Raw genomic sequence first — 26,109 nt, 5'->3', positions numbered from 1 at the left:
CTCTTCAGTTATAGATATGGCTTCATGTACCGTGGTTCTAAGTCTAACAGAACTTTTAAATTTAGTACCTCAGACTACGAAACATTGGTTTTTTTAAAATTAGTATTGGCTGCTTTATTGTAGGTCTTTCACCAAAGATTTCTACTTCACTCTCTGTGGTTGGAAATCTTTTCTGATATATCACGGGATATTCCTTCTGAAACTAAAAACAAGGAGAGGGATTAGAAGGCAGTTAAAGACAGAGCTCAAAATTTTATAAGAATTCAGAATCATTCTCATATCATTAATTTTTTTTCTAGACCCTTATATAAATGGTGATTTGGGCCCAAGGAAAGCACAGCGAAAAGGTGCTTGCCTTGAGCACTGACAACTTGCATTCTGTCTCGACATCCCATAGAGTTCCCAGAATCTGCCAGGAGTGATCCCTGGAATAAATCTTGAACATCGCTGAATGAGACCCGAAGACAAACAAAAAGACAGGGATTGGGTGAGCTGAGGAATTGTGCACAGCAGACAGAGCAGTTGCTTTGCATGCAGTCAATAGGGGTTCAATCCCTGGCAAATCCCATAGAGTTGCCTGAGCACTGCCAGGAAGTAATTCCTGAGTACAGAGCTAGGAGCAACCCCTGAGCATCACTGGGGTAGTACATTGTAAGATTTTTCAACTCCCAGTTAACATTAAAATTTCTAAATTTCAATGATGAATCACTAAAATCAATGTATAGAAGTTCCAATGATTTGTCTTCCCAGACCAATCAATCTTGAATTAGATAAAATACCAGAAATTAAAGATAAAATCTCCAATTAATATTATTACTTAACTCTCAGGGTAAAGAGTCAAAGTAGATAGGCAGTCCTGGTCTAAAACCCAGACATAAAGTCCAATATATTCACATAAGAAATATTTAATATTAACAATGGCATATTAGAAAACAGTTATGCATTAGAACTCATTTCCTCTCTTACCTGTTTCAGTTTTTTCTTTTTCTCTTTTGGAGGTAAACTCTTGTTTTTAATAATATTCTCCAAAAGTTCTGAAACTGCAGCTTGTGAAAGGGAAACTTTCTGTTCTTCAAACTCCTGTGTGCTGATCTGCTTACAATATGAGTAAGTTGGCAAAGGAGCAATGAGCTCATCTCCAGGATCTCTAATCTATAGAGAATAAAACAATAACATCCAAGGACATCCATTCTGCTCTTCCTATTGGTTAACATGCTTTCTCTGTGGGATTTGCTGCCTAGTCTTTTGCTACCAAGGACTAAACATTTTAAGAAAACTGGTGACAGCAGCACAGCAGTCTCTAATTTCTGTCTTTCTAATCTCTTTAGTTTTGTAATCTTGGGCAAGTTCTTTAACTTGTCTTCTTGGCCTGTTTTTCCTCATCAGTGAGAAGGAATTTGTGAGAATAAATATTGTGTGCCTCTCACTCAATTAAGTATTAAGTAAAACAGTCATTATTATTACTGTTGTTGTTATTTGGTGTTTGGGCCACCCTGTTGGCACTCAGGCTCAGAAGTCACTTCTGGCAGGCTTGAGGGACCATATATATGGGATGCCAGCGTATCAAACCAGGGTCTGTCCTGGGTCATCTGTGTATAAAGCAAACGCCCTATCTTTTTTGCCCCTATTATTATTTGTTGTTGTTGCTACAGCTGATGTTGTTTGAGGCCACATCTGGTGGCACTCAGGGGTTATTCCTGGCTTTGCTGCGCTCAGAAGTCACTCCTGGCAGGCTTGGGGAACCATATGGAATGCCAGGGATCAAATCTGGTTAGAAGCATGCAAGGCAAATAACCTACCTGCTATGTGCTATCATAATGGTTCCAACCATAATGTGCCCCAGCCATTATTATTATTATTACCACTACTCATAGACTTTGATCCTATCTATCAAGCAGCAATAAAACAGTATTCTAGTTTGTCTTAAAATATTAATGTTCTGCTATAGTAATTATAAAAGTGTTACACTTTAAGGTCAAGAGGATATATAAAGCCTATAATATCTATTGATAAGAGAATAAGTTGAGGTCAGAGTGATAGCAGAGTGGGTCGGGCATTTGCCTTGTACGCAGCTGACCTGGGTTCAATCCCTGGGATCCCATTAAGTCCCCTGAGCTTGCCAGGAGAGATTTCTGAGAGCAGAGCCAGGAGTAATCTTTGAGTGCTGTTGGGTGTAACTCCCTCCAAAAAGAAGGAGAATAAATTGTAGGGGATAGTTAGAATAGTTAAATCAGGGTAATATCAGAATGATAAGTACAAGATGAAACAATGCATGTGAGAGTAGCAAATGACTGAACATAATAGACATCTGTTGCTTTGGACTGCTTAATATTTCTTTTTCCTTCCTTATTCATAGTTTCTTCCTATTCCACCCTATTTTCCACATTTCTTTAGAGCCTAACAGAGTATGGCCCTCTCCAATCCCCTCACTCTCAACTACCCAATGGCTTTACCTTACACATAGACCAAATCAGAGCAGAGTCCATACCAAGATCATTTCAAAATGGTGGAAGGGTGAATCTCTTTTCCTTTGCTCTGGAAACTAAATTTGTGATGCTATTTCCATTCCATTGGTCCAAGGGGTAGGATAGAAAATAGGATCCTATTGCGATTTGAACCCAGTCTGTCTACACTCCTGACTTCCAGTAGTTCTCTATGTAAACTGATAAATCATCATTTTTGATTATCCTAGCTTGAATAAGCTCGCCACTTGCAACCAATATGCAACATGTTAAGCTTTCCAAAACTTACATGGCCCCTTTTTAAGTAGTCGAGATGCCTCTCCACCACAGTCTGTAAATAAGAAGGTACTTGAAGAATTTCTTGATGATCCATTAAGAAAGAAACTAATCTTGCAGCCAGAAGCTCATCAAGATCTACTTCTTCGGCACAGCATAGCACACATCGAGAAAAAGTGTGTATCATCTAGAAAAAGATTAAGAGAAGATTTGAAAAGAATCTAAGGTTTCACTTCAGTTAGACTATTAATTTATTTCCAGGTAGCAGTATGCTTAAGTACTAAAATAAGGAGGTAAGTGGATTTCAGCTTAAAGATGCAAAGTTATTAATGATAAAAAGAATATCTATTTTAAAAAAAAACTTGCTCAATTTTCTGTAATATATTCCAAGCAAAATAAAAGCACTAGTCTCTTATTTAATTTTATCACACTTTTATCCATAAATAAATTTGATCTATTCCATTAATGCTATATAGATAAATCATTTAAAGACTATTAGATAATTACCTCTGATATTAAATTAATTCAGAAAGATACAAATCTGAATATATAATAAATTCAGTAGTAGTATATACAAACACCATTCATTTTAAAATATGTTTAGTATTAACATGCAAATTTTGGTATTTTTCACAAAATAAATGACAAGTGTATTTATGGAACTGAAATAGTCTGGTTTATTTTTTTCAAGTTTCCTTCCAAGAACTTTTTTCTATCACATTCCACAGCTTTATATTCTTTCTCAGCTTTGAAGAGCTCTCTATTCTCCAAACATAAACAACTACCTTTCCAAAATAACTGCTCTGCTTGAAACTTTCTCCACATTGCAAACATTCTGTTAAATCTCTCTTGGATTCTGTATACCTCGAACTCAAAAGGTGGAAAACCCAAATTATTTTCCATACATATCTCCATACATGTCTCTCAACGTATCTTTCCCAATCTTTTTTAATGATAGCACTATGACACAAGAATTATTCCTCCTATTAACATTAGGTTTAACAATGTTAAAGACCTTTAGTTAGTAAGTTAAATAGTATGGAGCTTTTAGATTTTTTGCTATAGAAACTTTATTATTTGTAACTGCATTTAGACAGATTGACAGCCCTTGAAGGAAAAAAGACAGAGATTAAAGCTAGGATTTCAGCTCATGTCTACATATAAATGTCTCTACCTCATACTCAGCAACCAAGTGCTGAGTATTTTTTTTTCCAATTTCTTGCCTATAATATAACATGCTATCCTGGGTTCACAAATCCTTGAAACATAAGTTCCCTACTATTGCAATTTCTGAGGCACTTTGACTTGTTGTACATGGATTTTCCACCAAATCATAGCTTCATAGGTTTATCGTGTCCTTTTTCTTCCCCCACTGAACAGAACTGGCATGAGGTACTTCATGGCAGTCTAAAAGTCTGAAGCAGTTGCTATGTTTGGCATTGGAAGAGTGAAGAAGCCAAGACCTCAGATAAGAGAAAGATTAAGACATAAAAATATAACAGACTGGGCACAAAAAATTAATGCAGAATAATCTAGAACAGAAATGACTATAATTTTTGAAGTATTTCACCTAAGAAACTAAGATTTTCAGACTAGAATGATTAAGTACTTTTTTTTAAAATATGGCTTGTCTTACTCCCTCCTCCCACAACTTTTGTTTTTGTTTCTGAACTAAGACTTATACTTTCCGTATTTAAAAAAGAAAAATCAACATACCAGCGATCTCATCCCCATCACATCGTGGAGTTGAGGCATATCAACATTTTGACTCATTCGAGAAATCAGGCGCATTAAAAGTTGAAGCTTTCTGCGATTTGGTGGGGGCAGTAACAAACAACATAACTGCAGTGCATCCACAGCAACCCTTTCTAAATGAGGTTGTAGCAGACCTAGAAAGTAAGTTGGTTCCCCCCCATCAAAAAAAAATCATTAGTGACAATAGTTGCTTTTATGCTATCAGTAATAAACCAAAATTATTTTAGCGTCTCAATTCTTTCAGCTATGCTTTAAATCATTCACTTTCTTCAAATGCACCATAAAAAACCATTTGCTCTAGAACCAAATATTTCCAAGTTGAAAACCAAGGTTTCCAAGTATTAAAACCCCTCACTTACTGTGTGACTCAGAATAAGTGAGTTTAAAGAAAAAGAAGAACTTTAGGTAAGTAGAAGAAATTTGGGTGAAGTCATGACAAGTGCATTTTTTTTTTACCAAAAAATAAATAAACATTCGATTTTAGAGAAAAATATAAAGCCAATTCAAGGAAAGCAAAGCCAGGTAAGCAAAGCACAGTTAGTAAACATTAAGAGTTAATGTTTTATGCATTCCAAGCATCAACCTTACTTTGTGCGCCAGTCAACATAGAAGAAGCTTGAGGCAAAGAGTTTCCTGAAAGTTCTATGGCACTTTTGCAGAGTCTTTTATTGATTGTGGGACAAGACTCTCCAAGTTTGCTTTCCGTGGCTGTTTGTACGCGAGTCCTGCCACATCCATGGTCTGGTTTCATGATAATTTCAGCCACGGGCATATTGATGCAACTATTCCTTCTTGAACCACTTTTGAAAAGTAAACTCTGAGACCTACAGAGCTGTTTGGACTTGCTTTCACCATTACTTAACTCCTCTTGATCTCGAACAGTCAGAGTAGAGGTTCTTTTAAAACCAACACCAAGTGGCTTTGGGATACTTTCCTCCAAATGAAGATTCATTAAGGATTCTTGCTGGGCTTTCGACTCTACAAACTGTTTATTGTGTTGTCCTATGCTTAGAACAGATTGGTGAAAGATGCTGGTGGCCTCTTGATTGGAACTTCCTGCGATCTCTAAAATACCTTCTAAAGAACAACTCTTGGGCTTGCTGTTAGCAGACAGAGCATGCATAGCATTTAAAGCTACTAAGTTATGACAACTTCCTCCCACTATGTCGTGAGCACTGGCCCTTCTGTTTCTTAGCTTAACTAGCTGCATTTTCTTAGCACATTTTTCCTGACGTCCTCTATCACTTAGCGGTGGCTTCTCGGCAGTCTGGGATTCTTCTTTGCTTTTGTCTTTAGGAAGGAGACTGAGAAGAAGACACTCAGTTGATTTGAAGGAATTCAAAGTGTTTAAGCGCGTGGCTTCAGACTGTGGGTCCTCTCGGGTTTTATGCATCCCACTGGGTCTATCTGAACCTGCGCTGTAGCCACAAACAACTACCAGGAAATGAAACAAAAATTAAGATGCAACTGTGTGATGGTGGACAAAAGAAACAAACAAAAACCAAAGGCATCACTCTAGTATATATTGTTAGTATAGTACGAACAGCCGTCGCTTAATTTAAAAGCCACTTCAAAAGGACACATGCAACATTCAGTTACAAAGTGCAAAGCTAGTTTTTTTCAATTTTGTTATTTATAACTTTGAAATAGAGCTGCACAAGTCGGATGCATGGATGGCGTCAAATTCAACCCTAGCTTACTTTCTCAGTCTGAATATTATGCAACTGTGCTACCATCATGAAAACATAAAGTGAACTTTTGTGGGAAAGTATTTCTAATTTTAATTTTCTCACTGGGGGCCACAATTAGCAGTATCAGGAAGGTGGAGGTGGTGGATGGTGGATGACACTGAGGACACTGAGAACCATGCATGTAGTGCGGGGAGCAAACCCAGGTCTCTGCTCTCATACAAACACTCAGCCTGTTAAACTACGTCTGTGGCCCTCTGATTTCTTTAAGTTTTTGATTTTTTACCCAGTAACGTCAGAATATAGGGTTCATTCCTGACATGCTTTGGGGGCCATATAGTGCCAGGGATTGAATTTGGTTCTGCTGTATGTGGGACAAGCAGCTTATCCACAGGGAAGCAGCTACTGGAGTATCGTTCACTGAAGAATAAAGAACAGTTGGACTCTATTTGGGGAAGACTATTATTTTCCACTGACTATACAGCTTCAGGAGGGAGGCACAATGTGGGGGTGGGGGGGTGCAACAGGACATGGGACCAGTCAGCTGTATCCCCAATTGGTTAATACATCCTAAATTAGGGTCTTTATCTCTGGCATAGAGCTTGGGATTTCTTGAATGCTTCTTTCATTTTTCTTTTTCTTTCTGTTTTTGGTTTTTGAGCCACACCTGGTGGTGCTCAGGGGTTATTCCTGACTCGGCAATCAAAAATTGCTCCTGGTAGGCTTAGGGGAATCAAGGCAAATGCCCTATCGCTGCCCCATCACTTCAGCCCAAAGAGATCTCTTTTAAATAATAAGAAATTGCATTAATATATGGAGTCAAAGCAGCAAGTCAAAGTACCTGAAAGCTGACATTGTGCATAAAGTCAAAAGGGTTTTATGAATTTTGAATTTATGGTTTTATGGATTTCATGAAACTTCAGTTCTGGTTTACCCTTTTTCACTTTACAATGCGCTCTAGTTATGAGTTGTGAATTAAATCTCAGGGCTCCAATGGATGCCGGGGAATCGAACCCAGGTAAACTTTGTGCAAGGCAAATACTTTACCCGATGTGTTATTGCTCCCGCCCCTAAATAAAGTTTTTTATTTCTTTTTTGGGCCACCCCTGGTATTGCTCAGGAATCACTCCTGGCAGGGAACCATAGTGGAGGCTGGGAATTGAACCTGGGTCAGCCACATGCAAAGCAGAAGCCCTATCTGCTTCAGTTTCTTTCATTTTTCATGATTCCAAATGAATCTATTTGAATACTCCTGCATCTAAGACTGGGCTGACTCCAGGCAGGCTCTGGTTGAGAGGTTGGCACTTCTTCTAGCAGTAACTTGAGGGAGTTGAGAGCAATGGTTAGAGATTGAGTTTAATTCCCAAGGGCCAATGATTCCATCAATTAAATATAATGAGCAGTAATGAAGCCTCAATTATATGTCTGAAAGAAAGTTAAGGAAGCTTCTAAGCTGAATACAGGGACATGCTAGGCGAACTCAATGAGATTCAGGTATCCATTAGCAATCAGGATCTGAACTGCAGGTACTTTGGTGGATTTGCCTCTTCATTCTATGGAAGATTCACTAAGAAAACACTGGAATAATGGACTCGTCTTTAATGCATGGGGTTTGGGATAATTCTGGATAGTTAATGCTAAGTCTGAATTGAAGCAACCTGGAGACTGACCATCAGTAGAGAACTCCTAGTAGAAAAGTTGGTGTTAAAAAATAAACTTAAATTACTGGGAAAAATAGCACACAATTTGTATGTGGGTAATTTGAGTATTCTAATGAATTAAATAAAATGTAAAGACTGTCAACTTCATATTGCCCTATTCTTTTTAGAGTTTTTAAGTTATGAAGATGGAAAAACGTGAAAATCCATACATACCCAAAATGTTCACAAATAATTCATAGAATTCAAAAGTAAGTAAAGGTTCAGGGAGATCTAAAAAATAATCTGCAATTGTCTTAAATACATCGCGCTCAAATCCAGCATATGTTGGATTGTTCAAATCATTGTTTCTTGGCCCTAAAAAGTAGAAGGGAAAGCAAACATATTTGAATACAATTTAAAACTACGAAATCTGTATGTCATGACAGTTATATTTAATGACAGATTCTGCCACAATTGAAAAATTTAAAGGGTTATAGTCATCTCATTACTCTAGTTATTTTTTGGCAATGTGCAGAGATTACTCAATAATTTTGTGCTTAGGGATCACTCCTGACAGTGCTCCTTGTACCATATATGGTGCTGGAGATCAAACCCAACCGACTCATACAAGTCAAGTGTCTGATCCACTATATTTGTCTCTCCCCTCCTGTGTCCTAGTTACATTTTCACTAAAAACTATTGCAAGCAATTACTAACATTTTGTGTTATTTAAGTGTTTAGATGGTCCACAAATGATATATAAAATAAGTTTGCAAATGTATTTTGAAAGTCTCAGGTAACTCAATTTTATTTGGTTTTTATAACAATTCACGTATAAGATAAAGGATATTTGGATATTGCAAATAATTCTTTCAAATCCTTTTGTAAATCTGTCTTTATAAATAGTTGTGCCAAACACAAAACATACTCTTAGTTATGTCAATTCATTAATACTTTCCTCAGAAATAAGACCTGTTCTCAAAATATAGGTGAGAAAATTATAGCTCAGAATAACATCTGGTTTACTAATTTAGTAGCTTCCAGACACTGTTATAGGAATCTTATGGCCGAGAATTTGTTTAAAAAAATCTGGGCCTGATTGAAACTAGAACCTGATACCACCCATGGACTATGGATCCCTGAGCATTGCCAGGAATGCTCTCAGAACACAGAGCCAGGAGCAAACCCTAGGCACCAAAGAGTATGGCTCCCAAACAAACAAAAGTTAAAACAAAAAATCTACTAAATCAGAATCTTTTTTTTTTTTTTTGGTTTTTGGGCTGCACCCGGCGGTGTTCAGGGGTTATTCCTGACTATCTGCTTAGAAATAGCTCCTGGCAGGCACAGGGGACCATATGGGATGCCGGGATTCGAACCAACCACCTTAGGTCCTGGATCAGCTGTTTGCAAGGCAAACACTGCTGTGCTATCTCTCTGGCCCCTGAATCAGAATCTTTGATGAGTTATTCATTCCCCTAGTGATTATGATCGGAAGTCAAATATGAGTGACCATGACATCTTTCAAGTTAAATCTTATTCTTCCCAAAATTTAAAATAGTTTATATCTGTTTCCAAACGTGTATGGCCAATGAAACGTACAGTTTAAAAGTTAATATGAATTTTACATAGAGCAAAATAAACATTTTTCTACAGGGGATTTTGGATAGGATTTAAAAATGTACAATTAAAATATTTGATAATTATTAGAAACTTTTTCAAGACAAAATACTGACATTACAATTATAGTTTATAGTTAGAGATATAATGAATATTATATAATAATATATAGAAAAAATAGAATGTGTTTGAATACATAGCTCTTATGTATTAGACAATTTTTCTATGTCTTTATTTTTTGAAATAAACTAGGCATAAATTTTATGAAAATTTCCAGAAATTTTATTTCTGGAATAAAACTGAGGCAACTGGAAAAATCTTGGGGATAGTATCTAGATCACAGATTCCATATGTTATAGGATTCACCGTGGGAGATCAAGGAACAAGGTTAAGTAGAAGCTTGACCCTGGTCTCTGACTAGATCTATTATTATTAAACAAAAATTCACAAGGTTTTATCTTTGGTATCATTTAAGTATAACATGAGCTGAAAAGAACAGAAAGATATAAATCCCCAATAATGTTGACATCAGAGACACCCCTCAAAGTAGGCATATATAAGAGTTGCCAATTATGAGCTATAAAGTATGAGAGAATGTCAGTTAAAGGAGTAGAAAAGACAGAGAAACTACATTTTTAAGCTTATGACTCAACAGTTGACCTCAAATTGAGAAAAATGTTTCTCTAACTTACTGTTTCTATTTATCGTTATTTTTGTCATATTGACACCCAGTGGACAACCAGGGAATTTTTATTTATCTTGACCATTAATAAGATGCAAAGGATGAATTTTTCAACTTAGCTTACTTACATTTTACTAAAAATGTACTTCTAATGTTAAAAAAGTCAGAAAAGATATTTTGTTACAAAAATTAGTAAAATATAACTTTTGTTCATTTAATTATTTAAAGGCACTAGCTTTGTAGGTTTTGGAAATTGATAAGGGGTTTTCAACTGTGGTCTGATATAATGAAATCATTAAAATGGATCACTAGGGAGAAAGGTTGATATAAAAATATGTTAGACGATAGTTTATTTACTGAGAGTTTTTTTTTTTTATTTTGAGTCACACCCGGTGACACCCAGGGGTTATTCCTGGCTATGTGCTCTCAGAAGTTGCTCCTGGCTTTGGGGGACCATATAGTACACCGGGGGATCAAACCGTGGTCTGCCCTGGGTCAGCTGCATCCAAGGCAAACGCCCTACCAATGCCCCATCACTCCGGCCCCCTGAGAGATCTCTTTTAAATAATAAGAAATTGCATTAATATATGAAGTCAAAGAAGCAAGTCAAAGTACCTGAAAGCTGACATTGTGCATAAAGTCAAAGGGGTTTTATGAATTTTGGATTTATGGTTTTATGGATTTCATGAAACTTCAATTCTGGTTGATCCTTTTTCACTTTACAATGTGCTTTAGTTATGAGTTGTGAATTAAATCCCAGGGCTTCACGAAAGCAACTTTAAGTGTAGAACATACTTAAAAATCCTCTGAGTTCCTCTAAGTTTATGGTTATGTAATTTATAAAAAATAAGTCATACTGATAGATCTAAATGATGAAATTGCCTGCATTGTAAAAGGTAAGGATTTTATAATGCATTCCACTTACAAAGAAATACAACCAAATTCACTGGATTTTCTTTTAAATACCAAAAAATGATACACTTTAATTTTTATCTGGATTTAAAAAACTGTAAAAATTTTTGGTTGTTAAATACTATCCATCAAAGACAAATAAATACATTTGTTTTTGTTTAACTTACAGTTTGCGAGGCACTTCATGGCAGATAATACCCAGTGAGGAAGGTCATCTGTATGTACACACATATTCACATACAAAATCAACATTGTTCAGTAAATCACACAATTTTCATAAAAGTACATTTAAAGACCAACAAACTAAATATACATATATGAACATGCATGTATACGTTTGTTTTTATCAGTTCATTTATGTATACACTTATATATTCCAAGATTTTACACCGTGGGCTGAAGAAAATTAAAGACCAAGTCAATATTTTAAAATACAAATTAAGAGTTAAAAAGATTGTGAGTTTGATACTTTTTTCAACACCTAAAAATATCAGCTGCTTTCAAATCAAAGAATAATTATTAGGGAGGTAGATCATTATAAAAAAATTAATACTTACATTTAGCTACTGCTAGTATCTTCATATATAGTATAATTTAAAAATATTACAGATTTGAGTGAAACCTATGGCCAAAATGAACTGTATTTGATATTGAAGTACTTTCCCAATGAGCTCTACCTATAATCTTTTGATTGACACAAATTGAAAACAGTGTGTATAAAATCAGGTTTTGTTTAGCTTTGTTGATGGACACAAATACAAAGCCACAGGGCATATGCTTTAAAATAGATTACTATCAGCTTTGAAAGATTGCTACTGATGCCAACACTACATGCAATTATAACAAAGTCTCTAAGTCTGAGATATACTATTGGAATCTTAAAGTCCTTATCCACAGAAAGAAAAAAAAATTAGCACCACCACTGAATTTTACAGAGAACAACTGATTAGAAAGAAAAGTTAATAGTTAAAATATATTTAATATATAGTGTGCACTACAAATCTCGTTGTATCTGGCATGATTTATCGCCCTTATTTTTCCTATCTGAAATCCATACATTATATAACCAGTAATACAAAAATCTGTATGCTTGAGAATATGGGGCTTGAGAGTTGAGCTAATTTGTAGCTTTCTATTGTGGTTGTCCAGATTTACCTTCCCTCTTACACATTTGCTCATAACTACACATTAAATTCCATTCAGGCACAAATCACTTCTATCTTACTACTAAATCTTTAGCACAATACCTCGTATACTCTGGGCCATCTTTTAAAAATGTGACCAACCGAACAGTTCAAATTATCTTCTCTGAACTTTAGATGCTTAACCTTCCCATTAAAAATAATGCCATTCATGAGTTGATCTTAGGAACTTATTCCACTGAGATGATTATTACTAAGGCACCCCCAATAAAACCATCAACACCCTGAGGTTCCCCCAATTAAAATAGCATGCCTTCTACATTTTGGTCTTTTTGTATTCCTGCTACAGCCACATTCTTAGCAAGTTTAAAAAGATCCCCACTTTTAAAATTCAAGACTAACCTGATTTGTCTTGCAATGTGACTACTCCATGTTTACTTGTATTGGTCATGTTGTACATGACATACTGAGGAATTACTTGCTTGGGATGTATTACTTCTTCTAGAGATGACACACCTAAAATGGTTTGCAAGCTAAAAAGAAGAAAGAATACAATTCATTTTTTTTCATATAATAAGAGAAATAGAGTATTAATATGAATGAGTTTGGCAAACAAAACCATGAGAAGAATTTTTCCCTTAAACCAAAATTTTAAAGTGCCTATTTAGTATGTATTTTCAAATATGTCTACCTTAATGTCATCTTAAGGATTTCAATATATTCCCAACTATGAATATAACTTTGACTCAGAGAAAAAGAAAATCATAATGAGAATAATCTATTGTCAACTATTCCCATGAACATTGATTAGGAAACACATTTAAGGGTTAATTTGATATTGGGGGTGGGGGAAGAGTAGAGGGAAACTCCTAAAAGGGGTTCAGGAAGCCAGAGGGACTTGCCAGTGGTTTGGGGCCAACTGGTTGGAGTTAGTTTAAGCAAAAGCCTCATGATGAGGGGTTCAGGCACTGTGGTGTCAGAGCCACCACAAGACACCACAATGGTGCCCAGGGGTCTCCAGGACCACATTCTGTGATGTTTTTAGGGACCATGTATGTCTGGGATAGAAGTGAGTCAGGTGTGTGCCCGGTATGTGCACTCACCACCAGGCTCTCCAGTCCCCTAAGGGCGAATTGCTAAGCTTTGAAAGATGCTGTTTTTCATTTGCACATTTTGATCAAAGAGCCAAATCAACATGATCAACACCCCAGGATCTTGTGGATAGCTTACGAGATCAAAATAACATATCTCCACACTTCTTCAACATCTTCCTGGCTTATATCTCTATTGTCAACCAAGTTTTCTTCATCTTCTTTAATTGCTTCACGGGTCATTTTCTCAATATTTTCCTGAATTAAAAAAAAAACAAAACAACCCAAACAATTAAAGGCTAATTTTGTTATACACAAATTAGAGAACTAATGGACTGACTCCATTCCCAATATTTAGTAATTCTTTATTTTGGGGGTGGGGAGGTTTGGGTCACACCTGGTGGCCTCAGGGTTTACTCCTGGCTTTGCGCTCAGAAATCACTCCCTGTAGGCTCGATATATGGGATGCCCGGGATCGAACCACCATCTGTCCTGGATCACCTGCATGCAAGGCAAATGCCCTACCTCTGTGCTATCTCTCCAGCCCAGTCTTTAGTAATTCTATCAGCTTATTGTGGAACTATCACATGGCAAAAAAATTTTTTGATTTTGTACTTCCTTTCACCACCCTCAAATCAAGTTAAAATATTTATATTATTCATATACTCTTTGAAATATAGCTCACTACCATTTTTATTGTTCCTAAGACTTACACACACACACACACACACACAAACATACACACTATATATATACGTTTTGAGGTCAAACCTGGCTATGATCAGGTGTCAGTCCTACTCACTATGCTCTAGTACCAAACAATTATATATTTTAGAAGTTACTGTAGGTTATGAGACTCCAGCATTGGTTTCAAATACAAATAAATCATCAATCATTCTAACAGCAACTACAAGGTAATTAAATTTAAACTAGTGATTGGTAAATGGGTATCTTACCTGGGAGAACTGTAATCCATGCCTTTTAGGAGTTCTACGAGATAAATTTCGTAATTTAAAAATACTTTCTCTATCTTTGGATAAGTTTTCTATGCTGTTTTTTCTCAACTCTGGATGTCTTCGTGGAAGAGTTTTAAGAGGAGAATTTGCTGGAAATCTGATTAAGAATAGTACGCAGTTTAAAGAATGTGAGATGAAAACAAATGTTTTTATCTTAGAAATTATACAAATAAATGAATTTCTATTATACCAAGAAATAAGAAGTTGACATTTATTTCAGTATATATTCAATATATATTCAGGCTATAATTAGGACACTACTCAATTTTTAGGAAGGTATCACCTTCAAAATGGTTCTTATGATGTTATGTTTTTTTTTAAATTCCTATGGAATTTGTCTAATTCACCCTTTCTAAATATTTTACTCTTTAGTACTCTGCCTCTTTTGCTCCCATTATGTTTTTTCTTCCTTTATTTCAATGTAAAACATGTCAAATATCTAAGAAATTTAAAACAATACCTTTGTATTAACTATCAACCATTTTTAAAATATATTTTTTTTACCAAAGACTGTATTATCTGTTATAAATGAAAGAAATTTTCTTAATTTACTTCTCCTAGAAAAAACAAATCATTAAAACTACAGTTCCCTATATTCCTTAGTATTTATGGTTTTTATATTTTTAATAATATTTTTCACCCACCCCCCAATAATATTTTTATTATACATTTTATTTATGTACCTTTTAAACAGATAACACATCACATCCCTATATTTGTAGGAGACTTTATTTAATTGTATTTATTGACAACATTTTGGGAGTCTCCTAAACAGTTTTCAGGGTGCTTACCACCCTGAGTTCAATGCTAGAGTCCAAGGGTTCTGTTTATCATAAATCATTATTTGAATTTAAGAAGAGATATCAGTAAGACAAAAGAACTTGAGAAGTTACATGTCAAATTCTACAAAGTTATAAAGGAGTTTTGAATGAAAAGTCACTAAATTTACATATCCATATAAATTGGAAAGACTATTTATGACTTTCTCATTGTGAATAAATCTTATCTACTTTTTTTTTTTTTTTTTTTTTTTTTGGTTTTTGGGCCACACCCGGTGACGCTCAGGGGTTACTCCTGGCTATGCGCTCAGAAGTCGCTCCTGGCTTGGGGGACCATATGGGACGCCGGGGGATCGAACCGCAGTCCGTCCGAGGCTAGCGCAGGCAAGGCAGGCACCTTACCTTTAGCGCCACCGCCCGGCCCCAAATCTTATCTACTTTTATGACTGTCAATACAACCCCAAATTTCTCCTATAAGGTCTTATACACTTGGCCAAAACTTTTTCTAAATATTTTGTGTTACAATAATAAAAGACAGGAGAAGAGACTAGATGAAGTTATGTAGAATTCCAAGTAAGATAGAACAATGACCCAACCTAATAAAAAAGAGCATTATTCAGCTCAGAAATGGGCAATACGTAGCTATTTAGGCAGTATAACAGAATCGATTGATAACAAAATCATTATTTATAAAGAATACATTTATCAAGGCAACTCTAGGGAAGGCTACCGTTGATTCAAATATGTTTATAAGATTTGAATAAGATGTGGGTGACTTTGATAAAAAGAAAAAAAGGGGAGCCGGAGAGATAGCATGGAGGTAAGGCGTTTGCCTTTCATACAGGACAGTGGTTTGAATCCTGGCATCCCATATGGTCCCCTGAGCCTGCCAGGAGCAATTTCTGAGCATGGAGCTAGGAGTAACCCCTGAGTGCTGCCAGGTGTGACCCAAAAACCAAAAACCAAAAAAATAAAAGGGATCAGGGGCTGGAGCAGTAGCACAGTAGTAGGGCCCTGGCATCCCATATGGTCCCAGAGCCAAGAGTAACCCCTGAGTGTCACAGGTGTGACCCAAAAAAAAAAGCGAGGGGGGGCCCTAAAGCTTAGGAGAGAGATTTGTTTTGGAAGTTGAAGTCATAGGATATTTAGTGAGATTCACTAGGAAGAGAGAGAGAAAGTGAAGTCTAGAGCCAAAAAGACAAGTCATAGCTACAGAATGACTGAGAAATGAGCACAAAAGTGATTAGAGAGGAGAGAGGGGGTAAGACTTCCCGAATGAATTATTGTGTTTTACAAAAGAAACTACTCATCTGCTTCTGAATGCAGTTTACTTTGACAATAGAAAAATCATTTTGGACACATAGACAAGAATCAATATTTAGGACGTTTCATTTGAAAAGTAGCCATTCTGAAGTGAAACATATCCATGGGTATTAGAATCGAAAGATCTAGTTTATAGGAATTGGGAGAAAAAAGCAATTATGCTACCCTGAGAAATATATTGCAGTCTTATAGAGAAAAGCATAAATAATAGTGCTGGGGGAGAAGAAATGTATTCACTACTCTGATTAATGTGATCAGTATTTCAAGGTGAAAAAGCATTTCAGAAGATGCAGGACGATTTGTTGAAGCATAGTTTATTTTCCAGACTGGTTATTTTAGATGCTAAAAATGAAAATGTGTAAATCCTAAAGAAGGGATTCTGGCACATGATAAATACGTACTGTCGTCTTTAACATGTGGCATATTTCTTTTGTCACTGATCATATAGAGCCACATATATTCTTAGATGTTCTGATTACTTGTGACTTGAAGGTAGGAGCTAGTGAAAAGTTGTCTTCTAATTCTTAAATTGATGGAAGCAAAGCTTACTCTTTCCTTAAAAAGCTATAGAGCTTTGGAACTTACACTTTCTTCCCAAATCCCTCTTTTGTGTCAATTCTTAACATTTAAAACTTTTGAATTTATTTTATTTTATTTTGATTTCTGGGTCACATCTGGAGGAACTCAGGGGATACTCCTGGCTCTGCACTCAAAAATTGCTTTCGGCAGGCTCTGGGAACTAGATGCCTGGATGAAAGTCATGTCTGACCTGGGAAGGCCTCATGCAAAGGAAATGCCCTACTGCTGTGCTATTCTTCCAGCTCCAAAAACTTATGAATTTTAATGAGATGTGTACTGGAGCTCTCTCTGCCTTTGGAGAAACCCACGTTTTCACCCCTCTTTTTTTTTTCTTTCCATTTAGCACTCTCCCCCTCACTCCTTTCCCTCCCTCAGAATTTTAAAAGCATGTTTTTAGTTAATAAAAATATTTTTTTGAATTTTGTACCAATTAATTTCTAAATGGTTTAGTTGGACCAAGATCAGGATGCTTTTTTACAGAAAGTATGTATCCTAAAAAGTGCTAGTTTTTGTAAAAGTTCAGACTCTATGAACATAAAACATTTACTGCTCAAGAACTCAGGTTTTTAGCCACTTATCTGTTCATTACCTGAATAGCTGATTGTTGTCATCGAAATTTTCAGACCCCCATTTGCCTTTGATATCTTCAATGACATGATTCTTAAGAAATTTTCTCAATAGCTGGATAGTCTGTTGTCTTGTGACCTCCGGACCAAAATTGCTATTATTTCTTAGCAGATCATACAGCCGGTCCACTGCTTCTCCTGCAGTAAAGCAATTGACGTATTTTTTAAAATGCTGCCGGTGTTTCCTTAGAGGCATTCCCGCTCGAAAAGATGTGGTGACTTCATTCCACTGCAAAATAAAATAATTAGATTAATAAACACACAATATGAACTGCTTTAAAACAAGTTCATCAAATTTCATCACATCCCAAGACCTCACAAAACAAGCATCCTTCTGTGCTATAAAAATGTTTGTTTAGGGCCCAGAGAGATAGCAAGGCGTTTGCCTTGCAAGCAGCCGATCCAGGACCAAAGGTGGTTGGTTCGAATCCTGGTGTCCCACATGGTCCCCCGTGCCTGCCAGGAACTATTTCTGAGCAGACAGCCAGGAGTAACCCCTGAGCACCACCGGGTGTGACCCAAAAACCAAAAAGAAAAAAAATGTTTGTTTATAGTTCACACTGTATTTCATACTAGTTGTTTTTAATTACTTGTAGGTAATTATTTTATTTGTCTGTTTTGTTTTTGGATCACATCCAGCAGTGCTCAGGGCTTCTTCCTAGCTCTGTGCTCAGCTTAGAAACTACTGTGGGGAGGGGGAATCATACGTGATGCTGAGGAACAAACCTGGGTCAGCCACATGCAAGGCAACCGCCCTACTTGCTGTGTTATTGCTCCGAACCCAGTATGTCATTATTTTTATTAAAAGCACTTTAATGGGTGAATAGATTGAGGAAAGCTATGAACAATAAAAAAACTACAATAGCTTGTCTCATTCCTCGAGAATGCATTTTTCCTTTGTTTTCACATTAACTCGTAATACTATGCTGAATTTGTCATTTACACCACTATTACGTTTATTATTTTGTTTTAATTCGCATATTAGGCACTTTTTATAGCCCATTTTCAGCTATAGAATGTGATGCAAAGTTTTAATAACTTTACACAGCTTTAATAAGTCACGCAGCTAAGACAATATCAGGCATTTCAAATACAGGTTTAGTCGACTTGAGAAGTATGCTGACCAAATAAAACTGAGCGCATGCAGGCTTTAAATACTAAAAGAGCTTATATATTTATTTACTAAGCACTATCTGTGAACGTTTCTCCGCTGACCATAGGAGAAATGGAGTAAATCCATCTGTACTTATTGGTTCTGTGATCTAGCAACATCTTTTGAAAGTTTCTACTTTCTGTCATCCAACTTCTAAGGTTAATAGCAGCTACAACAGTAAAGTGCAGATGTGATGGTCTGGCTTATTGAAAAGTCCTACAACTAGAGGTCAAGAAATTCAATTTGCAGGTCCAGTTGAGCCAGTACTCGCAAGGTGACCATTTATCTTATCTATAAGGCTTCAATTATGCTTATCAGAAGGCAATATTTAAGGGCGTTTCTAATGTCAAGTGTCCTGACCCTCTGGAGATTACAGAATAGCTTTTCTAACACAAAATGCAGCAGTTTCAAGAGCAGGTTCTGGACTCAAACATCTAGCCTTGGTTTCTAATTACAGTGTTTATTGCTTATAAACATTGATTGGAGAGACTGAATTTTTGACCCAATTTTGACCTGCTTGCAATCTTTTTCATCACAAACCGGAAACAATCAATAAATAATTAACTGGGCTGTAAAAATATTAAAATGAAGTATTATATGGAACGGATTTATGAGTTTCTTCCTGTTCAGTGTGCTGGTGATTTTCCGATCTGCTTGAACAAAATTGAAAAGAATGTCACAGAGCCAGAGACAGTAAAGAGTGATTTAAGGCACTTGCCTTGCTCTCAGAGAACCTGAGGTTCGATCCCCTGCATTGCATGTGGTTCCCCAAGCAGGCCAGGAGTGATCCATAAGCACAAAGCCAGAAGCCCTGAGCACGACCAGATGTGATCCCCCAAACCCCCAAAGTAAATAAAAAAAACCACAGTCACAGGACTACGTGACTTGTCTACACTCAAAAAAGCAACGTGGCAGAAATTATGCAAAGGTCACCACGCTGGGAACTCTTCTATCTCTGCTGATACTTCTGTGAGCCTGCTCCATCCATCCACACCCGCAAAAAACCCTGCTAGGGATAACATGACAAGTCACAGAGTTGGATCCCCCACAGGATTGAAGGGACCCTCCAAGGAAACCCTCTGCAGGCGGGTGGGGTGTGCACTTTCCACCCTGCTAGCCCACTGCAGAAACAGAGGCTTGCTGAAAGGAAACGTCAGTCCTCCTGTCCCCCATGATGAGCTGCACCGAGCCTTCCTCTGGTAGATCCGAACTCGCAAAGCAGAGACTGTGTAGACGGAAGACAAACAAGCCCAGGACTGAAGGCCACTTTGCAAACACTGCAACAGGCCTGGTTCTGAGCCAACCGACTGGGGCTGGGGAACTCACTCCACATTCTTCTCGAATCCTGATGGGGTGCAGAAAGTCTGACTTCTAAAGGAGCCTGCTTCGTAGAGAATCAGGGTGAAGGGGGAGGGGGTTTGAATAGGGGGTGCCACCACCATGCAGGCCTCCAGGGTGCTGTGCACCTAAAGATCAGAGCCAAGGACTAGAAATCGAAGGAGGCGACAAACTACGAAACTCTGCGACACCGGTCAATGCCCCTAACTCACCTTCTTGCCCCCCCCAAGGGGGTGTTCAAGCCCAGCCACCCCCAAACCCCCCAATGCAGGAGAGAGAAAGTTTGCAGGAAAAAAGAAATGGTTGCACGGTCACCCCGGCTGTAGGGGTGACATCTTACCAGCTTGGTGGCCCGATAAGGCCCGGGGGGCACGTTCCGAGTCTCCATTCGGCCCACCGAACCCCAAAATCTCTCAGTACCCCGCGCCCCATAAAGCAACAGCCTTAGGGGCCTAGGACGCAATCAAATTCCCAAAGCGAAGCAACTCTGGACGCTGCGGATTTGAATACCGCGGGAGGCGCCGCTGATTGGCTGGTCGCTGGCTCACGTGACTAGGCTGTGGGCGGGGCCTAGACTCCGGGCTCTGCGGCTGCTGCAGGTGTTGTGGCAGATGCTGTTTATTGCTCAAGCTGGATCCTGTGTTGGGGCGCCGCGCCCCGCTGGGCCAACCGGCTCTCGGGTGTCACCCCATTTTCTCCGGAGTCGCTTCTTCTTCCTTTGGCGGTGGTTGGTATTAAGGAGTTATGTTTTCTAGAACCAACCGATGAGTCTGATGAGCCTACCCCTCAACAGCTTCCTATTAGAGCTCAGCCTTTGGCCCAGAGCAATTTTTTTTTAAAGTTTTTATTGTGACCAAAGTGAATTACAAATCTTTAAAAGTAGTATTTAATTTCCGTCGTGACAATGAAATGAGGGGCATTCCCACCACCACCAGAGTTGTCCTTCCTCCTTCTGTTTTTGGCATGCGTCCCATATCTCCCAGATGACCGCCCCTCAGAAAGGTAGTGTAATTGGTCCCCAAAAGTTTGTTGTAGATTGGGTATTGATTCAGTTGTCTGTTTGGGTTTGGTGTTTAAGTCTAATCATTTTTTAAAATTTCCACTCAATGTTCAATTCTGGTCCTGGTACCATTCATTTTTCCCCTACAATGTATAAGACTGACTAAGAGATTCAAGTTATGTGGTTCTGTTGGACACAAAAAGGAAAAGAAAAGGAAAAAAAAATCAAACAACAACAACACAACAAAAAGAACCCACAACAACCAGGAGTCTGTCTAGGTGTTATACATTTCAATTTAGTAGAAGAAAGGGAAAAGGATAGCCAAAGCAAAACAAACAAACAAAAACAAAAACCAAGCAACAGCAACAAAAACCAAGAAAATAACAAACAAAAACTGAATCACCACAAAAAACAAATAAGCAAAAAGAGCCTGCAAAGCAAACCGAGCCACCCGAATCCTCTTTCTGGCTGCACACCTCCTTCTCTACAGGCCCCTCAAATTCTCCTGAATCGGTGAACCCCCCACATAACAGGCCACCCCATTGGCCACCCCACTTTACATTTAACAAGGACCTGTACTGAGCTGCTTAGGGAAGGGACCTTGAAAATTAGCAAATAGCATCTCTGGAGGAAATGTCCCACCAAATATATTTTTTGTAAGAATGCTGGCAAGGTTTACATTAGGACTGTGTTTTAAAAATCACATGAGATGATAGAAAATAAGTTTGCATACATATCCTTACAAACCCAAAGCAAAATGGAAAAGCAGCAGTCACAAAAAGAACACCCCACCTTCACCAGTGCAACTTTTGGTGACTGAAACTCAACTACAATCATGTTTGTGATCGTGGTGTTTAAATAAAGATATTATTTTTAAAAAAAAAAAAAGTAAAAGTAAAAGCATTTCTAGAGGAAATGTCCCACCAAACATTTTTTTGTAAGAATATTGGCTAGGTTTACACTGTGTTTTAAAAATCACAGAGATTATAGAAATTCAGGTTGCAACACACATGCTTTCAAACTCAAAGCAAAATGGAAAAGCAGTCACAAAAAGAACACCCCCATTTCACCAGTGCAACTTTTGGTGACTGAAATCCAACTACTATCATGTTTGTGGTCATGGTGTTTAAATAAAGATATTATTTAAAAAAAAAAAGTAAAAGTAAAAGCATTTCTAGAGGAAATGTCCCATCAAACATTTTTTTGTAAGAATACTGGCTAGGTTTATATTAGGACTGTGTTTTAAAAATCACATGAGATTATAGAAAATCAGGTTGCAACACACATCCTTAGAAACTCATAGCAAATTGTAAAAGCGCCCAAGTTCAGCAAATTGGGAGCACTAAAGATAGACTTAAAATGGAGCTGGAATTCTTTAAATTCTAGTACAGCCAGTCATGACCCCCAAACACAAAACAAAACCTTAGATAAAATCTGTGTTTGTCAGATCTTTGTAGCTTAAATATTTGACTAGCCAATGACTGCTTATGAGTTTAATTTCATGAACATGACTAATATTTATTCTGGTCTGTAATAAAATTCTTTCAATTGCCCTAGTTTACAAGGTCCCAAACATAATTTTACTTTTTCAGGGAAAGATAATCAACTCATTATCCACCAGGAAATCTATCTTCTTTAATCAAAGTGGTCCCTTCTTTTGCACTGAATCACCTCAGGGTGGCTTTTTCCTTAAGTTTGGGAAGCACTTGCTTATAGTTTTCTTACCTGCTAATAGCTATTCTTGCAAGGACCGACCTCCTGCTTACAGCAGACAGAAGGTTAGCTTGCTGGTGAGAAGCTAAGCAGAAATCACTGAGAAATGAAGCAGCAATTAGAAAAACTGAACTTAGTATATGGAAGAGGTAAGAAAATACTCCCAGCAACAGCTTTCAGAAAGGGGTCAGAGAAGAAAGCGCAGCGGTAGGGTGTTAGCCTTGCATGTGGCCGACCCAGGAGGGACCCAGTTTGATTCCCAGCATCCCATATGGTCCCTCAAGCCTGCCAGGAGCAATTTCTGAGCACAGAGCCAGGAGTAACCTCTGATCACCACTGGGTGTGGCCCCCAAACCAATGAATAAACAAATAAAGTTAAAAAAAAAAAGCTTTCAGAAAGAACTTGCCTTTGCTGGAGTTCAACATGCTTTAGATGGAACTCAACCTCCTTTCTGGACAGGATTTCGATAGGGATTTTCAAAAATCACTTGATAAACAGGAAGAATAGCTTATTCAATTCTGAATTTGTCTTAAAGAAAACCAGTGCAATGATGCCATAAAAGAATTTGTTTTCCTCTCCAGCTTTCTGACACAGTATCCTTAGGATTTTTTTTTTCCTATTACAGCAACATGATTGAATGAAAAATGTTATTCCTGCAAATAAAATGAAGATGAGAATGTGGAAGCCAAAGTTTATGTTGCTTTTTGGCCTAGTCTTCTATTGGAAAAAACTTCCATACAAGACTTTCAGAAGATTTAATGACATTAGAGACAGCTAAGATGTAATAGAGAATACTATTCATACCAGAAAATTAATTAAATTTTATACTGAAACACTTTAAGGGATTATTAAATAAAAACTTTTCATTAGACAAAAATGATTTATATATTCTAGAAAAGCAAGCAATACAGTGTAGATACCAGGTTGAGAGAGCACCTAAGATCTAAAAAAAAAAAAAAGGACCAGAGATATAGCATAGAATTAAGGCGTTTGCCTTGCATGCAGAGGATGGTGCTTCGAATCCCGGCATCCCATATGGTCCCTGAGCCTGCCAGGAGCGATTTCTGAGTGTATTGCCAGGAGTAGCTCCTGAGCGCTGCCGGGTGTGACCCCAAACCAAAACAAAAACAAAAAACAAACAAACAAAAAACAGAGCTTACAGTGCATAAAGTTTATCACGGTTAGATCCCTGGCACCAATATGGCTCCAAAGTCTGCCAAAAGTAGACTCTGAGGACTGCTGGGTTTGCTACTTTCCACCCAAAATAGTTTTCTGTTACATTTGAAAGTATGTTTTGCCTCATCTTCACAGGGGCCACTTTTTTATTTTTTGGTTTTGGGGCCACACTTGGTAGAACTCAGGGATTACTTCTGGCTCTCCACTGAGGAATTATTCCTTGCTGGCTTGGGACCATATGGGTTGCTGAGGATCAAACCCAGGTCAACTGCTTGCAAGGCAAACTCGCTGTACTATGGCTCCAGCCCCAGGGGCCACTTTATTCTTTTCTTTGGTTTTTGGGTCACATCCAGCAGCGCTCAGGGGTTAATCCTGGCTCTATACTCAGAAATCGCTCCTGGCAGGCTCGGGGGACCATGTGGGATGCCGGGATTTGAACCACAGTCCTTCTGCAACTAAGGCAAACTCCGTACCGCTGTGCTAACTCTCCAGCCCCACTTTATTCTTTGTTGTTGTTGTTGTTGTTGTTGTTTTGTTTTGTTTGTGGGCCACACCCAGCGGTGCTCAGGGGTTACTCCTGGCTGTCTGCTCAGAAATAGCTCCTGGCAGGCACGGGGGACCATATGGGACACCGGTCGAACCAACCACCTTTGGTCCTAGATCAGCTGCTTGCAAGGCAAACGCTTCTGTGCTATCTCTCCGGGCCTACTTTATTCTTTTCTTAAGATTAGTCAAGGTGCAGACACTCAGTGGTGCTCTGGAGCATTTTCCAGCTCACTGAGAAAGAAGACTGTCCAGGTAATGGTCTGAGGAATGAGAACCTTGAAGTATGAGATCAAACACATAGAGAGGTTAAGCCTTTTCAGACAAGAAAAATGTTTTGGACAAGTTTGAAGTTTTCTAAGTTAAGCAGCATGCCTCTATCCTCAGAAACTAGTTAATTGGGGCCGGAGAGATAGCATGGAGGTAAGGCGTTTGCCTTTCATGCAGGAGGTCATCGGTTCGAATCCCGGCGTCCCATATGGTCCCCCGTGCCTGCCAGGAGCAATTTCTGAGTCTGGAGCCAGGAATAACCCCTGAGCACTGCCGGGTGTGACCCAAAAACCAAACAAAAAAAAAAAAAAGAAACTAGTTAATTGTTCTATTTCTATCCTACTTATAACTATGATTTGTTTTAGATCCTGATTCTTAGCACTCATTTTCTTTCATTTTTGATATTTTTATTCACTGTGATTTTTTCTTTTTTCCTTTATTTTTTATGGTATTTTTTGTTTGTTTTATTTTTGGGTCATACCCAGCAGCACTCAGGGGTTACGCCTGAAATCAGAAATCAATCCTGGCAGCCTTGGGGGACCATATGGGCTGCCAAGATTCAAAGCACCGTCCTTCTGCATGCAAGGCAAATGCCTTACCTCCATGCTATCTCTCCGGCCCCCACTGTGAATTTTTTCTACATTTCCACAGAGCAGAATTTCTCAGCTAGTTTGTAAACCACCTGATTAGAATTAACTAGTCTTAGAGCCTTTTTCTTGCATTCTTCAACATTTGGCTTAGAGTAGGGTGTTGGAGGAGATCCAGAGAGACTGGAGGGTCCAGGAGAGAGGAAAAGGGTTCAAATAAAGGGCTGTGGGCATTAGAAGACTGAGGTAGGGGTCTACTATAAGGCTCATGACCTGAATACCTGCAAATATTGTTCTAATTGATACAATAAATAGCACAAAAGACATATGGCATCTCAAATAGAAATATTTTCTGAAACACAAGATGGAACAAAAGTTTTCACTTAGATAGAATGTATCCCAGCAATCTTTCTCTATACTGCTCAGGCAGTTTCATTTTTTCCCACTAGACTATGAATTCAATTGCAAAGGCTTTATCTACCTATACTCTGCTGAATTAACAGGCCTACAGATAGCACAGAGTATAACTGCCATAACTATTTGGTGAAGAATGATCTGTTTTCTTATCACTAAAAAGAAAATGTGTATAGGGGTGATACATCGAATAACTTTTTTTCCCCTAGGAAACTTACTATAAAATGGAGCTGGAGTTATAGTAAAGTGAATAAGGCATTTGCTTTGTTTGAAGCCAACTTGGATCTAATCCCCAGCATCCTATATGGTCTCCTGAGCCTGCCATG

At 37.9% G+C, this 26,109-nt stretch overlaps 1 protein-coding gene across 1 annotated transcript; it reads right to left on the bottom strand.

Moving 5' to 3' along the window:
- Positions 1-61: 61 nt before the first annotated feature.
- DEPDC1 (DEP domain containing 1) lies at positions 62-20,467 on the bottom strand. The gene is made up of 12 exons (XM_049774395.1): positions 20,420-20,467; positions 17,552-17,817; positions 14,222-14,378; positions 13,405-13,523; positions 12,577-12,707; positions 11,200-11,247; positions 8,056-8,196; positions 5,082-5,927; positions 4,455-4,627; positions 2,752-2,925; positions 967-1,152; positions 62-202 (listed from the first exon to the last, which is right to left on the bottom strand). Exons 1-12 carry the CDS (start codon positions 20,465-20,467, stop codon positions 62-64), a joined length of 2,430 nt encoding a protein of 809 aa, XP_049630352.1.
- Positions 20,468-26,109: the final 5,642 nt, after the last annotated feature.

Source organism: Suncus etruscus, chromosome 6 (assembly GCF_024139225.1).
Source record: "Suncus etruscus isolate mSunEtr1 chromosome 6, mSunEtr1.pri.cur, whole genome shotgun sequence".
Classification (NCBI taxonomy): Eukaryota; Metazoa; Chordata; class Mammalia; order Eulipotyphla; family Soricidae; genus Suncus; species Suncus etruscus.
Note: the sequence above shows the minus strand (reverse complement) of the source record. Positions and strands in the feature narration are given on the sequence as shown.